At 42.4% G+C, this 15,726-nt stretch overlaps 2 protein-coding genes across 6 annotated transcripts in view; both read right to left on the bottom strand.

Annotated features, from left to right (window-relative positions):
- LOC119891530 (scavenger receptor cysteine-rich type 1 protein M160-like) overlaps positions 1 to 15,726 on the bottom strand; it is a 667,824-nt gene that overhangs the window by 242,816 nt on the left and 409,282 nt on the right. The gene's annotated exons all lie outside the window — the stretch shown is intronic.
- LOC119891565 overlaps positions 1 to 15,726 on the bottom strand; it is an 82,239-nt gene that overhangs the window by 1,183 nt on the left and 65,330 nt on the right. For 3 of the 5 annotated variants that reach the window (XM_038703312.1, XM_038703310.1, XM_038703311.1), the window contains exons 3-5: positions 695 to 1,012; positions 282 to 521; positions 62 to 190 (exon numbers count right to left, since the gene is read on the bottom strand). In XM_038703312.1, coding sequence (XP_038559240.1) covers positions 62 to 190; positions 282 to 521; positions 695 to 1,012 — 687 coding nt within the window. Of the gene's footprint in view, positions 1 to 61; positions 191 to 281; positions 522 to 694; positions 1,013 to 6,073; positions 6,234 to 15,726 lie in introns of those variants that run through there. The other 2 variants (XM_038703314.1, XM_038703313.1) reach the window with 2 other exon arrangements.

Raw genomic sequence — 15,726 nt, 5'->3', positions numbered from 1 at the left:
TCTCTGGCAGGTGTGATCTGAGTGCAGGTTTTAATGGACACTATCGTGCCCGTCTCCTTACCTTCAGTGGAGGCCTGAGTTTCTGGGATCAGAGTCGTTGTTGGTTCAACACACAGGGTGTTGGTAGAAACAAGCACTCTCTGCAGTATGTGCATCCCATTGGGTAAGGTGCAGTTAGGGAATACGAAGCCTTTGGGGACACAAACACATCGCTGACTGATGCAAAGTAAAATACCAGTGTCATAATTCAAAGTAACATTTTTTGTAATGTTCTCGCTCACCACAGGTAGGTATCCTACTGACGTTATTCCTGACTGAGCAGACCAGCTGTCCTGAGACGTCTCGTTTCAGAGTGATGCTTTCACTCTCACTGTTTCCAGAAAGGAGCTGAGCGTCCGTCAGCGTGTGTCCGTCCAGAGTCCAGCTGTACTGAGGACTGTCCCCTCCCTCAGAGGAGCAGGACACCCTCATCTCTCCCTGGGACAGACACTCAGAGACCAGCTGGACAGAGGACACAGGAGCTGAAGGAAACACACTCACATGACTTTTCCTATTAAATATAGGTTACTCTACACAGGCACAGACACAGAGATACAGTATGTAGAATATGATATATATGAAGTTTAGCAACAGAATACGACATGTATGTCTATCAATGTCACTAAATTCCCCGAAGACAAAAACAGTTATTTACCTTGAATGATCAAATGTAGAGTCCGCTGCTCTGATCTCTGTCCACTTGAATCAAAGATTTCAAGAGTATATTCACCAGCATCAGTCCTGCTCAGTCTGTTGATCCTAAATGTTCCATCACTGGGAGTAAATGAGAATCTGTCTTCCACCAAATTAGACACAATCTGATTCTTTCTCCCTGCAAGTATTACTGTTCTATTGATTAACAAGAGGTATCTAAATATTTCTGAGGCGCTGTCCATCAGCTGGAGGACCACAGTTCCTCCCAAAGCTCCATAACACTGAGCTCCATCCTGTCTGCCATCACATGTTTCCACACCTGCAAGTTGTGAAATATAAGTACAGCAAGATGAACGACAACGAGATGTTAAACTCACAGAAACAGGAGGTTCACTGCAGCTGTTTCTCTCACACCTGTTACTTATTCTAGTGCAGAGAAGAATTACACAGAAATGTGTCCAGGCGTGAAGTGTAATTAAGTAAATTTACTAAAGTGAATTCCCAAACACTGAGTACTTTTGCTAAAGTAAACTTTGAGGTACTTGTACTTTACTTAATTATTTGCTATGCTACATTTCACTTCCTCTCCAATACATTCAGGAGAAAATATTGTACTTTTTACTTCACCACATTTAATTTACTTTAATTTAACAACATTAAAATGGTATTCATGTGGTCCTCAGTAATAATGCATCAGTAATAATAATCTAATAATACATACTATTATATATGATACATATGTTAACATGAAAAGCAACACTTTGAATGGGTCATTCAGTACTGCGAGTGGATTTACTTTTAATACGTTCAGCATTCAGCATCATTTTCCACACCTTAAAACAAAAGTTATTTAAAAATCCAAAAATCAACACATCAACAAATCTAGGAATGTTAAACGACCCATGTTTGTGTGTGTGTATACATATATATATATATATACTTTGAAGAAACCAGGGATTTAAAAAGAACATGGGTGACAAACAAGATATAGAAAAATATTAACATGATTATTTAATTAGATCTTTATGTTTTACTGAAACTCATATGGGGACTGTAAGTATCTCTTAATGCAGGCAGGAAAATGTTCTTGCGATGACCAAATAAAACATAAAATAAAAAAAACTTCAGCTGGTGAAAAGTCCCTCCTCTTAGTAGAACCTTTAGTTAATTAATACATTTCAGTATTAGCTTTATAACGTCTCGGGTTACATATGTAACCCTTGTTCCCCTTCGAGGGAACTCGAACTGCATCGGTGACGACACTATGGGAACTACTCCAATCCTATTGGCGTTGCTAGAACGGTAGCGTGTGACGGCGTAACTGGAGGCGTATATAAGTACGCCGGCACACCAGACACATTAGCTCTTTGCTATGAAAAGCAAGGCACTCCAGGCGGGGTGAGGTGTGGCGGACAGACGCAGTGTCTCGTTCCCCTTCTCGGGGAACAAGGGTTACATACGTAACCCGAGACGTTCCCCTTCGAGGCCGCGCCAAAACCCCCGCCTGCCCCACAGCATGCAGTAACCCGTAGGCACGACTAAGAGGAGAGTGCATGGGTGCCGGGTGCCGGGTGCAGAAGGAAGGTCAAGACTGTAAAACTGGATGAAAGTGTGAGGAGTAGCCCAGCCAGCTGCCTCACTCAAATCCTGTAGCGAAGCCCCTGCGAGGAGGGTCCTAGAGGCCGCCATGCCTCGAGTAGAGTGCGCCCTTACGGCCATAGGTGAAGGTAACCCGTGCACCTGATAGGCCAGGGAAATAGTCTGAACGATCCAGTTGCTGATCGTGTGTTTGGAAGCGGGGAGCCCAGCCTTGTGGGACAGGGGTGCAGGATGGCTCTGACCCTCCCCGGGGCAAACACCAGGCATCGAGGAGAAACCGAAAGTGCCTGGAGATCCCCCACCCTCCTCAGAGAGGTGATAGCGAGGAGAAAGGCCATCTTAAGGGTCAGGTGCTTGGCCTCAGCCAACTCCAGGGGTTCGAAGGGGGCCTCAGCCAGCGCTTCGAGAACCACTGCCAGGTCCCAAGTGGGAACCCTGGAACGAGTCACGGGTCTCATCCTCTGGGCTCCATGGAGGAAGCGCACGACCAGTGGAAGCCTCCCCAGAGGCCCATCCCTCAGAGCATGTTGTGTATGTGGCAGCCATTGCAGCCACATACACCTTAAGTGTGGATGGGGAAAGGCCAGCAGAGAAACTGGAGGAACTCCAGTACCACAGTCACCGGGCAGGTAACTGGGTCCACCGCTCCCCCTAGGGCCCCCTTGGGGCGGGGCAAGTGTGAAAGACCTGGCCCTCCGCCTGAGACACGGCGGGCCCTCTGGGAGCAAGATTATGTCCGAGAACCATACTCAGGCCGGCCAAAACGGGGATACTAACAGCAGGCTGACACTGTCCTGATGGACCCGCTCCAGAACCGCCGGGAGCAGAGCAACTGGGGGAAAAGCATACAGACGCAGCCTTGGCCACGTCTGCACCATGGCATCCAGCCCTAGTGGGGCTGGGGGCGAGAGGGAGAACCACAATGGACAGTACATAGTCTCTTGAGACGCAAACAAGTCCATGTCTATAGGGCCGAACCTTTCGCACAATAACTCCACCACCTTGGGGTGGAGTCTCCATTCCCCGGGACTCAGCCCCTGTCTCGACAGCAGGTCTGCTCCCTGATTCTGGGTCCCAGGGATATACATCGCTCTGAGAGACAACAGTCTCTGCTGGGACCACAGGAGGCTCTGATGCGGCAGTTTGCATAACGGGCACGAGCGCAGACCCCCCTGGTGAGCGCAGACCCCCCTGGTGATTCAAATAGGCCACTACTGCCGTATTGTCGGTCCTGACAATGACGTGGTGACCTCGGAGGGCGGACAGAAGACTCCTCAGAGCTCTGAAAACAGGCAACATTTCCAGGCAATTTATGTGCCAAGAGAAATGATGCTCCTGCCAGGAGCCTATCACAAAGCGGCCGTCCATGACCGCGCCCCACCCTGTGAGTGAGGCGTCGAAATAATTATTTGGCGACATGACGCTCCCAACACGGGACCCTGGGACAGGAACCAAGGTTTCCTCCATACGGACAGGGAACGAAGGCGCCGCTCGTAACCCGTATCAGACGGAGCAGATTTCCCCTCGGGGAGAATCCCTTGGATTTTAACCACCACTGCAGGGCTGTCATGTGCAGCGGGCCAGACGGGATTACGCTGGACACTGCCGCCATGAGACCCAACACCCTCTGAAAGTTTTTCACAGTGATGGTGCGGCCTAGCTTCACTCTGGTCAGAACCCGATACTGGTACGCCGCGCCCCCGAAGGCGAACCTCCGAACCTTCCTGTGAGAGGGACGGCTGGAGATGTGGAAATATGCGTCTCGCAGATCTATCGTGACAAACGTGACAATCTATCGTGATGTGACTGACGATGGCGGGGATGGTGAGCATCTTGTACCTGAATCTCCTCAGAGATTGGTTCAGGGACCGCAGATCCTTTTTGGGAACTATGAAGTACCGGCTGTAGAACCCCGACTCCCTGACTGGCGGGCGAATAAGTCCTGTGGCCCCCTTTTCCAGCAGAGAGTGAACTTCTTGTCCCAACACCTGGCTCTGCCCCACATGCACTGCAGTCCAGACCACCCTGTTGAATCTGGGGGGGGGACCAGAAAATGCAGCCTGTAGCCATCCACTACGGTGCGCAGGACCCACGGGGACATGTTTGCAAGGCTCCGCCATTCTTCTGTGAAATCTGCCAAGGGAACCAGCCCCTTGGGCCTGGTGGCCGATGCGTAGGTCCCCGGCAGCACCCTGAAGCAGAGGTTCGCAAGGGAAAGACAATCCACGGTGTGTGAGCCAGAACGCCTCCCTACTGTGGCCCCTCGAGGCAGGCAGAACGGCGCGTGCTCGCAGGAGGCTAGAGCATCAAGAGCATCGACAAGGCGGGATAGCAGAGCCTGCTGCCTGAGCTGCCACGAGGGAGGGGACCGCGATCGCCCTCTCTCAGGGGGGGTGAGAGCGCCGCCTCAAGTCCCGGGTGTGCTGAGGGAGATCACGATAAGCGACACTCTGCCTCAGGCTCTGGCAGTAGTAGCTGGACGAGCATGTCACGTGACATGGCTTGGTGGGCAGCGCTTGCTCTTTATGGGACAACGCAAGACCGGGCGAGAGATAGCTGGCCAAAGCATCCTCAACTCGGGGCATTGTCCCATAACCGAAACCCTTAACCCCCACAACGTCGCTGTAAACCCGGAGCAGGGGAGTAGTCAGACGTACTGAGAAGTCAGACGAGGAACGGGAAAAGGCCTCTGCAGTCCCGATGCCCTCGGAGATGTCGCGTTGGGAGCCCCATGACCGAAGCTGCCGCGCCGCCTCAGCAACCGCAGGACCCAAGCCACGGGGAGAGCGCATCCGGCCGTCTTCGGAGAAAAGAGACGCACGAGAGCCCCGCAGGGGCAGGGCCTGCAATGGCCACAAGCAGCCCCTCGAGAGCTGCCTGGGCATGCGGCATCCCCAGACAAGACACACACAGGGTATGAGTGTCCCCTGTCGTGATATAGCACGGGCATGGGAAAACACACTGCCTGAACTGCTCACCAGCCATCTCCTCTGCCAGGCTTCCTTCCAGGTAAGAAATTTCCTCTCGTGGTTGTACTTCTTTCGTAGTCTCAAACATGCCAGAGTGCCTGCTGAATAGAAAAAAGCTAATGTGTCCGGTGTGCTTATATACGCCTCCAGTTACGCAGTCACACACTACCGTTCTAGCAACGGCAATAGGCTTGGAGATAGTGTCGTCACAGACGCAGTTCGAGTTCCCTCGAAGGGGAACTGAGTTTCCTTTTTTTTTTTTACTGAGTGAGATTAAAATAAATCTTTCAGCTTTTGATCATTAATGATCAGGTCTATGTGCTTTTAATTTCTTTTACTCTTGTATATCTTTTGTATCTGTTATTTGTAGCTTAAGTGGAGTTTTATAAACTAGATTCGGGAACAAAGACCATGCCCCGAACTCGCCCAATTTCCACACGACAAGTATTTAAGCACACCATTTCCGTTCACCTGCCCTTGACATCCCTCCCACCCAAACCCCTTGTCTCCCAACCCATCTCAAACTCTACAAACAATAAACTTTTTAAACTCACATCTTGCAGCCGTGGTCTTTGTTAGTGAATTTCAGTTGTAGGAAAAACAACTGCTTGAATTTACCCTCATATGTAAATAGTATTTGTAGACAAGCCATTTTGAAAAGAAAGCTGACTAAGCCTATTCATTTATTTAAAATGGGTCAGTGTTTAAGCAGGAAATCACATCACTGAAGAGGATGTCAGACTGTACATTTTGAATGTATTTATCTCATAACTGCATAAAATGTGTCCAATTAAAGAAGTTCATCAGCTCACCATGAGAGACTCCGAGTAGCATCAGCAACAGTCCAATCACAGCTTCCATGTCTCCTCAGTGTTCAGCAGCTTCCAGACAAAACTCTCTACTTTATTCAACAGCAAACATGAAATGTCTTCTCTTAGTGATCAGCTGCCAGTAAGAAGGTGTGAAAACTCTGACCAGACAGAGTGTTGTTAAAATAGTACAGCTGAGAGGGGAAAGAGGAAGCGGTTAGTTAACATGTTCAGCAGTTGCAAATTATCAAAAAAAGCTCCAGAAATAAAAAGACTTCCGCTTGCCGCAGTCGATATCTTCTCATATATAACTATTGTCCACTTGCAGCCTTTTTGTCATGTTATGGTATCAGACAAATATACACCATCACTGACCTTTGCAATATGTCAAACTAACTGAAAAAGTCTGGACTTGACAAGCAGAGAGAGAATCAATGCAAGTTGGACAGCTTTAATAACTAAAACAGAAGTCTTTTAGAGAGGTGCATTCTGTGAGAAACTCTGTGAAAGAACTAATATTGATGCTTTGGTCCTCAGACCATCATCAGGTAAGAATCTAATTAAACACTTATTTACAACTAACTGAACTAATTCAAGACATAAACAAAAAGGTGTTCAGAAGAACAGTCTATAGTTTCTACCCAGGATGCTTTTATGCACATGAAGTCATTTTAACGCCGTCAACTCTCTGGTACATCATCAGAGCTCATGTTTCATGGATCACTCTCAATCCTGGACTACTTTAAAGAGTTAAACTTCAAACAACATCCTCAGACATTACTAATGATTCTTCTGTCATTTCCAACAGGGTAAAGGAAGTAGAATATTGCAGTTCCTCATTTATGTTTGATTACTAAATGTTCAAATGTTTGTCCTCGACTATTATGCTTCAAGACTTTATGTAATGTTGAGCAATGGTCCGGGGATCTGTGGATAATCCCTAATTCGTTTGTAGTTCAAAAATGAAAATAGGGCTGTAACATGGGGAGAGTTGTAACAACACCAATTCCACCAAATAGAGAGAAGAAAGGAGTTTGGTGATCATTTCAGTATTTACCTGCTTCCTCCCTAATCAGGCCTGGTGGTCATCAAGTCTGGAAAGAGGTGCATTCAGAATATATAGAGAGGTATGAAAGTACATTTTCTGACCAAGACTATATTTTATTTAATATCTATACTATTGCAGATAGAATAGTTTGACTTATATTAGATAGAAATAAAGTTTCTCAGGCAACATGTGATGCATTTTTTCCTTTCTAATTTCAAACCACTATGGTAATACAGCTAGCTCAGCATGGGCTGACAGAGGTGGGGTGTGTTGTTACACTTCTTTAAAAATGTGGTGATGTGGTGACAGGGTGTCCCTGAGCAAGACACTTAACCCCTAGTTGCTCCAGAGGCCTCTGACATATATGGCAAATGTAAGTGGCTTTGGATAAAAGCTAAATGAAGAAATGTAAATGTTACAACCATCCTCCATAGATAAAAGTAGCTACTTTCTTTATTTTAATGTTTTACAGATTCCCTTTGCAGTCAGGGCCCAACAAAGCTGCACTCCAGCAGGTTACCAGCATTCATTTGTCAGCACTGTGACCAGTACTCCCCATTCACATGTTGTACACATGTTGGCGTGTATATCGTCACTCCAACTTGTCTACTTGTCTTGTAGACAAACACTGACTGTGACTCTGAATAAGAATAAACACACACACACCTCTTTTAAGTTAGACCTAAGGATGTACAGAGATGTTCTTTAATTAGGAACAGTTTATTAGTATTACGTAAGTAAGTAAGTATACGTTTAAGGAAGTTTATTCTATAGATAAACTTACATAGACATACTGTTCGTGCACATGAGTCATCAGACAAAGTCAGTTACAGCAAGAGAGAAACATTGTTCTTGATATCACCACCTGTTTTGGAAGATTATCATATAGTCTTTTTGATTCATTTGTGTGATTGTAACAACTTACCCAACTATTTGGGAACACATTGCATTTGACATCAACTCTCGGGGGGTCTGTGATGTTCTTGTACAGGATTGAATTGGTGCCATTCGTAGTGAACAAATGTGGGTACTTTGTATAAAAATACCCGGTCTCGGTCCGTGTACGTTGTTTTTTCGCTTGAACCAATAAATGAACAAACAAGAAAACGGTCTGGGTATCTCTGGATAATAATTCCTTTGTAATACAAAAACGAAAATACCGTTTATCTGTTTTTTGTTTTGTTGAAGTGCAACGACTTCCCCGAATTCGTTGATGAAAAGGATCAGATGAGACGAGGTATCAAGTTCACACAATGTTAATTTATGTATATCCGGAGACTCTGCTGTCAGGCTGTCTGACACAGAGTCTGACTACTTCCGGCTAAGCAATGATTATATGCTGGAAACTGAACTAATGTTATATGTAGCTTAGGACAGCAGTTAGCCTTTTATTTAAGTTTCTATTACTTAATTTATATTTTAGTTTTGTAACATATTTATAGGCCTTCTTGCTATGAGGGAGCTCAACCATCAGAGGTCACTCTGCCCCCTTCTGTGGCGCCAACAGGCAACAAGGTTCTGACCTTTTGACTTGTGTTTCTATCAAAGAGAAGGCTGCACTGCGACCAGAGGAAGCTGATCACTGAGTTTGCAGGCTGTGCAGAACTTCACCTGCCTTCAGCTTCTCTTTCTGTGCTGCTATAACTGTTAAAAACTCTCAGCTTCAACAATCTACTGTCCTGTCAAAACAAAACTCTTCCAAAACAAATCTGTGCAGTTGTAAACTTTTTATTTTCATTTGCTATTTTCTCCAGTGTAAAATACTTATTATGTTAGTGAAGTAGAGTAAATATTTTAACGCAGCCTGTAGTTCTCATTAGTTATGTAGGCCTACTTATGTGTGAAACCTGGTGAGCATTACTGAGAGTCAGAAAGCATCTCTGGCTCTGGGCTTTCAAGTCTTTTACTGCCTTTCTTGGGTTTAATTCTGTTTGATGAGCCACCAGGGAAAGCTATTCACTGTTCAAACCTGTGTAAAGTAAAATAAAAGTGAAACCGAGTCCCGAGACAGGTGATGTGAGCCTGTGCAGGTTTGAGGACTGATGATAGTATCAAGGCTGGTCCCATCACCTACCATCACTCTCTGTTTAAATAAATGCTGGACTGGCAGGACAAAGCAGAACATCCCTCCTGCCTCCAGCTCCAGAAAAGGGCCTGGTGGCTCCATCTAGTGGTTGAAATATGCAATAGCCTTTCCTTCCAGAAACTTTGTTAGCGTTTGGACCTGGTCTTTTATTAGGCTGCAAAAACTCAATGAATTGTGGGGTTTACCTGTTTAAATATTACATTGAGTGTGTTTTTACATGTATTCATTAATAGACTAAAGCTATAACTTCAAAAATATAACTGGTAATATTTAATTTCATTGACCAGCCTACAGGCCGTGAAACAAAGCTACATGTTTGCATTATAGATATCAGAGACAACTTGTTCAAGCCTCCCATCCTTAATTTGTTAACTGGGATAATATATATTTCCCCCAAATTTGATGCTGCCGTAAATGTTTTGTTTTCAAATGTTAACCATTTTAAAAAGACAGTGAGAGGCAGTTTACCTGGCAGAGATTAAAACATGAGAACCAATCAAAAGCGTCAGAACAGCATCAAACTTTACTAAAGAGCATAAGCACGAAACAGCTCTAATGCTCGGATGATTCATTTTATAAGTAAGTGTAGGCCAAGCTTCAGTTACATCATGACCTCAAAGGTAACAAACTACATGTCAGTCTGAGGAAACTGGAGATTTCGGGTTTGTAACTCCTCTTCAGATTCAGATTCATTCCTTATTGTCCTCGGTGGAGGAAATTTGTTTTCACAGACTGTAGGAGCACATTCAACATGAATAATACACACAAACTACACGTAATACACAAATAAACGCACTCTACACAAATAGATTTTTTCTTCCTGCTGTTTCAGTTTAACCATCGGAATCTAAAATAACGACTCAAGCGATTAGAGTCGTTATTTCTGAGAAATCTCTCTCATTAAACTCTGTCTGAAACAAATATCTAGACAAACAAAATAACAATAGTTCTGTCCTGCTCGTTGTTTCCTTTCTGAGCGACCTGCAGGGCCGCCACCCGTCCCTTAAAATACGGAATCGTCCCGTGTTCAAGAACTAAGTAGTTTTGTCCCGTAGGTTTAGATAAACAGTCAGACTCATAATCATTAACTTAATAAGAGATAAGAGAGTTTTCAGCTATTTAATACACATTCAATTATCTAAATATGTGTGAAGAATATAAACAACTATGTGTTATGCTTCACCAATCTGTAGAATTGTTGTTCTACTAATACAACAGTAATATGATTTGGCCCCACTGGCTCACCCTCGGGCCTGTGGTTGGTGTCCTGGCCCCCGAGGGGTGTGGCCTGATTTTTCTGTAGGCCTATTGAAGGTGGCAACCCCAGCTAACATTTAGTGTTTCTGTGCTCAGCAGCTGCTCTATAATGTGAGAGAGAACAAAAAGAAATCGTCCCATTTTTACCAACTAAAATGAAGGTTTTATAATAAAGTGTTTCAGACAGCGTTGAGGCTTTGCCTGAACTGCCTGACAGCTTTCACAGCAGTAAGAGGTGCACAAAACGCTTAAGTTCCCCTCAAGTTTCCCCTTAACTGCCGACTCTGGAGCTGCGATTCAAAGAACGTGGAGGAGAAAAAACAAATGGAGCTTTCATCATTTCACTCTGCTGCTCTGGAGTCAGAGAAGAAGTTATTGACTTTCATCTTTTTACAGTCTTAACTGGACTTGGTGACATGTTGAGTGCAGAACCATTTTAATTCATGTAATAAGCAACGTTTCCCCCACTCAGTGTCACAATATCAAATATAAAATATGTCTATAAGCAGATTATAAAAGTCCTACCGTCACCACTGTTACTGTGTTATTAGTCACTGCTAGATTTGACCATTATCTATCCTGTCTGTAATATAAAACAGGCTCTAACGTCACTTTATTTTGATTTTCTCCTGCAAACTTCAGCCTCAGAATCAGCTGCGAGTCTTTTCCTGTCTGTCTCTGTGACAAACTCCTTAAAACACACAGGTACGTTCATTATGTGGTTATACTTTTTATTGATATATAGGAGCTTCCAATAACTGTTATTGGGGAAAAAAACTATTGGAAAATTGTTAAATGATTTCCGTTTTAGTCAACATTCAATAAATAAATATGGCTATGAAATAAATTCTGAAATAAACAAATACATTTATAAATAAATGTAAATATACATGCATAAATTAGCCTGTTTATATTTTTTATTACTACTTTCACTGTGAAGGGTTTTAAGGGGCCAAAACTAAATATATAAATACACGGGTAGTAGTTAAATAATTGAATAACTATGAAATGACTTAATTGGCAACAAATACATAAAGAAATCACAAATTAAATGAAAAATTAATTATATAAATGCTACATTACTTGTGTATTTATTTATTTATACATTGGATTTATTTTATTAATTAATATATCTATTAATGTATTTACATATTAATTTATTCACAAATTTATTCTCTCTCTTTCAACCCAGCCAGTCGCCCACCCTGAGTCCAGGTTTCTGTCTGTTTAAGGGAGTTTTTCTTGCCTGTTGGGTCTCTGTTAATAATATTACAAAGGTTACTGTCCAGACCTGCTCTGTATGAAAAGTGTAATGAGATAACTTCTGTACTTTATCGCCTTATAAATAAAATTGAATTAAACTGTTCATAATTGTAGTTATTTATTTATATACACTTTTCTTTATACACAGTTGGAATTGATGCAGCAAAATAACTCACTGTCACCTTCATCCATCAAACATCAGAGGGCGGACTCTGCCCTGTGATTGGTGGTTGAATTTGAATCTATGCATTTGCCTAAAGCAGCACCCGGTGTGGTTCATCATGAGATGCTGTGAGCTGCACTGGTAGATCTGTTGGCTGCAGCTGAACACATGGAGGCTTTTCCTCGGCTTTTAATGCTGTTCTTCCTGGTATGTTAGCAGATAGATTGGCTTCAGAGTTTTCTCTTGAATCTGGTTTGATTTTATGGATTGTTGATTTTCTCAGCTGTACAAACCAGCAAGTCAGAGCAGGAACTTCTCTCTCTGACAGAATGACCACTTGTACAGGCTCTCCCCAGGATGTGTTTTATCTCCTTTACTGTTTATTTTAGACACCAACTCTTCAGGCACATTATTTAGTATGCAGATGATACTGTCCTGATGAGCCTACTGTATGAGGAGGAGGAGGAGCAGGGGCCAGTTCTGGACTACTTCTTAAAGTGGTCTGAGAAATCAGGCCTCCTTCTAAACACCACCAAAACAACAGAAATGTAGATCAACTTTAGAACGTTTCAATCATCTGGTTCTGCTTTTATCAACAGGGAGCCTCTACAGTCTGTCACAAATCACAGATACCTTGGCACTGTGCTCGACCATAACCTCAAATGGGATCTGTGGTCTGACCTCAGAAGCACTAAGAAACAAACACAGAATGTACTTTTTAAAGAAACTCTCATCTTTTAACGTCCACAACAAAATGCTTCAGATGTTTCTCTGAGCTTTTATTGAAAGTGTTTTGACCTTCTGCATCATCTGCTGGTTTGGTGATGCTGCTGAGGCTCAGAAAAGGTCTGTTAGGAAAACAGTAACGACGGCCAGGAAACTGTTTGGGATTAAGTTACCAAGTACGGACTGTTTCTGCAGGGAAAGGACGATGAATAAGGCAAAACACACTGTGGGTAACAAGAGGCCCCCGCTTGTCTCTTCATGTGAACTGTTGCCATCTGGGTGACGATATTATCTCCCTCTAGTCGCTGAAAATAGATCAAAATCTTTATTTGTGCCTCAAGCCATTCAGTTTTTAAACAGGTAAGGCACATATAGAGCCAAACAGGCAGGATGCTGAGCTGGTCTGGTCCCTCTAATCAGTAATCTATCAGTATGTCTGTTGGTTATCTCTGTGCTGCAAGCTAAACTCCTTACGGGGACAAATAAAGATTGATTGATTGATTGATTGGTATCAGCCCTGACTGCCACAGGAATGAATGAAGCTGTCTTCAGTACAGCTACAGGGTGATAAGATGGAGAGCTGCAGGTCGACCTTTCCTTCTACTGACAGAACAAACTCACAGCTCGATCAAACAGAGCTCAGTCTGCTGGCTGAACCTGCCGAGCCTGTAATACTGTTCATTCACCAATCAGAGGCTTTAACCCGCCCCCTGACTTTGATGGACAGATGATTGATTTCACTGCAGCAAGTTACACTATGGAGAAATGAAAGTGTATATATAGATACATAAAAGAGTGAAGAAATGAAGAAATAAATGTACAAATGTGTAAATATATAATACGAATAAATAAATACATTAATCACTTTAACATTTACATATTCAATTTAATTTAAGGTGACAATTAAGCATTAAATTACATTATTATTTATTAATTCATTGATTTAATTATGTAATAATTTATTTATTTTTATAGACTTTCTGTCGTTAAACTTAAATAACTGTTTCACAAAACAGCAAAGTCCCAAAGAAATCAGTAGATATTAGTGTAGCAGAACTTTTCCTTCTATCCCTCCATCAGTGGGTGGTGACGGCAATATTTAATAATTATTTAACTGCTCATTTATTAAATGTCCAGATTGTTTTGAACATCAAATAATTAAAGTTTTATAATTTAAGAAATAAAATCAAGGTTAAATCTTTTATTTATTACATTTCTGTTTGCTGTACAATACTGTAAATATCCACACTGCTTCAGATTTAGATTTATTTTAAATTTCTATATTTTGTTATATTTCCTACTTTATTGTTATTTCTGTTATTTAGTATGTTGACATGCAAACTGTCAAAGTATTTCTGATTGTGGTTCTGGTTTTCTTTCAGCCTCAGATCTGGAGAAACTCCTCCAGGTCTTTATCTCCTCCCGCCTCGACTGCTGTAACTCCCTGTAAACCTGTCTGAGTCAGAAATCAATTCACAGTTAGTCCAAAATGCTGCAGCTCCACTTCTGACTCACCTCAGAGTCAGAATCCTGAAGCGGCTGCCTGTTTCTTTTAGGACTGATTTAAAATTCTTCTGATTACTTTAAGGCCAGACATGAGCTGGCAGCTTCATATATCTCTGAGCTTTTATCCCCTATGAGCCGGGACGCAGACTGAGATCCTCTGGTAGGGCTCTGCTAACTATTCCAAGGTCTCCAGGCTAAGAACCAAAGGGGACAGGGTCTTTGTTGTGAGGGCCCCTACAGTCTGGATCAGTCTTCCAGAGGAGATCCGGCTCACAGTCTGGATCCTGGTTTTCTCACTTCTTAAGACTCATTTAAACTAAAAAAGCTTTCAGTGTGTGATGTGTAATTTATTCCAGCTTTATATGTGTGTTGACTTGTTCTATGTTTTTATTGATTTGAAACCACTATGTGATGTAATTACTTTTTCCTTTAATTAAACATTGACTTATTTTATGTTTTATTTGTTGCACACCCCTGATACTGATTTTTATTAAATGAGTCTGTTTTAAATTGATTGCTCTTATTATTATTATTATTATTATTATTATTATGGCGTCTCCTTACATGAAACGAATGGATGTCGACCAGCCAATCAGAGACAGAGGTTATTTTAAAGGTTAAAGACGCCAGCAGACATCAGAAACCAGTATTTTGTGTTGTGTTTGTATTGATGCAATATGACAACATAATAAAACCACGAGGAAAAGTTTCAAACATTTTATGTTTTGAATTAATATGAAAATACAAAAATAATAAAGATAATAAAAAGATGTGTATCATAACCCATTAAAATAAAATTCCATTTAATATATAACATTCAAATCCAAGAAATAGTACATTTTACATTTTAAATGAGCTGTCCTACTTACTGTCCTACCTGCTAATAATGTTCTAAATAATAAACAGCTGGAACTGTTCACATGTGACTGAACTTGTGCTGCAGCTTTAACGGGTTGAATTTGAATCTCCAGACTGTTTCATGAAGTCTTAGTGAGGTAAATAAGAGGAAACATGTTGTGGAGAGACTGGAGAACAGAACGGGACTAAAGTTACAGGGAAACTTCTCATCACTGATTTAAGTCAGAGTAATAATAAAAACGTGTTCTCTGACCCTGCTGTAGTAAAATGTATATTAAACATCATTAGCAATGTTACATTTAACATAAAGCACCTTGAAGCTTTTCAGGGTTCATGTTTCAAAAGCTTTAAGAGAAAATGTAAAAACAGGAAATGATGAAGAGTTAAATCCAAACAGATCTGAAACTGACTTCAGATCAGTAGTTCATGTTAGAGCGCCACCTGCTGGACAAAACACTGTCAAAAGGATCCGAGTGATTCTACAGGGGGTGGACACAATAACAGGAACACCTCCAGTCTGATGCAGGAGGACAGTTAGCAACATGTTTGGGCTTCATGAAGCTCCTGATGTTTTATTTTGGGACGCTGCCAGAGGTGTTGCTTCAGCTCACTGCTCTTTTTGGACTCTTTCAGTCAGTGTTGGTGAGGACCTACTGTGATCTCTGCTGGGAGCTTTCCTGTGTTTGGACCTACATGTGTGCTCATGATAAATGAGTCTTTCCCTCTGATCACATCACGTTCTCTCTCAG

The sequence above is a fragment of the Micropterus salmoides genome, unplaced genomic scaffold (genome assembly GCF_014851395.1).
Source record: "Micropterus salmoides isolate LMB-PRFRI ecotype aquatic unplaced genomic scaffold, ASM1485139v1 Ms_hic_scaffold_7, whole genome shotgun sequence".
Classification (NCBI taxonomy): domain Eukaryota; kingdom Metazoa; phylum Chordata; class Actinopteri; order Centrarchiformes; family Centrarchidae; genus Micropterus; species Micropterus salmoides.
Note: the sequence above shows the minus strand (reverse complement) of the source record. Positions and strands in the feature narration are given on the sequence as shown.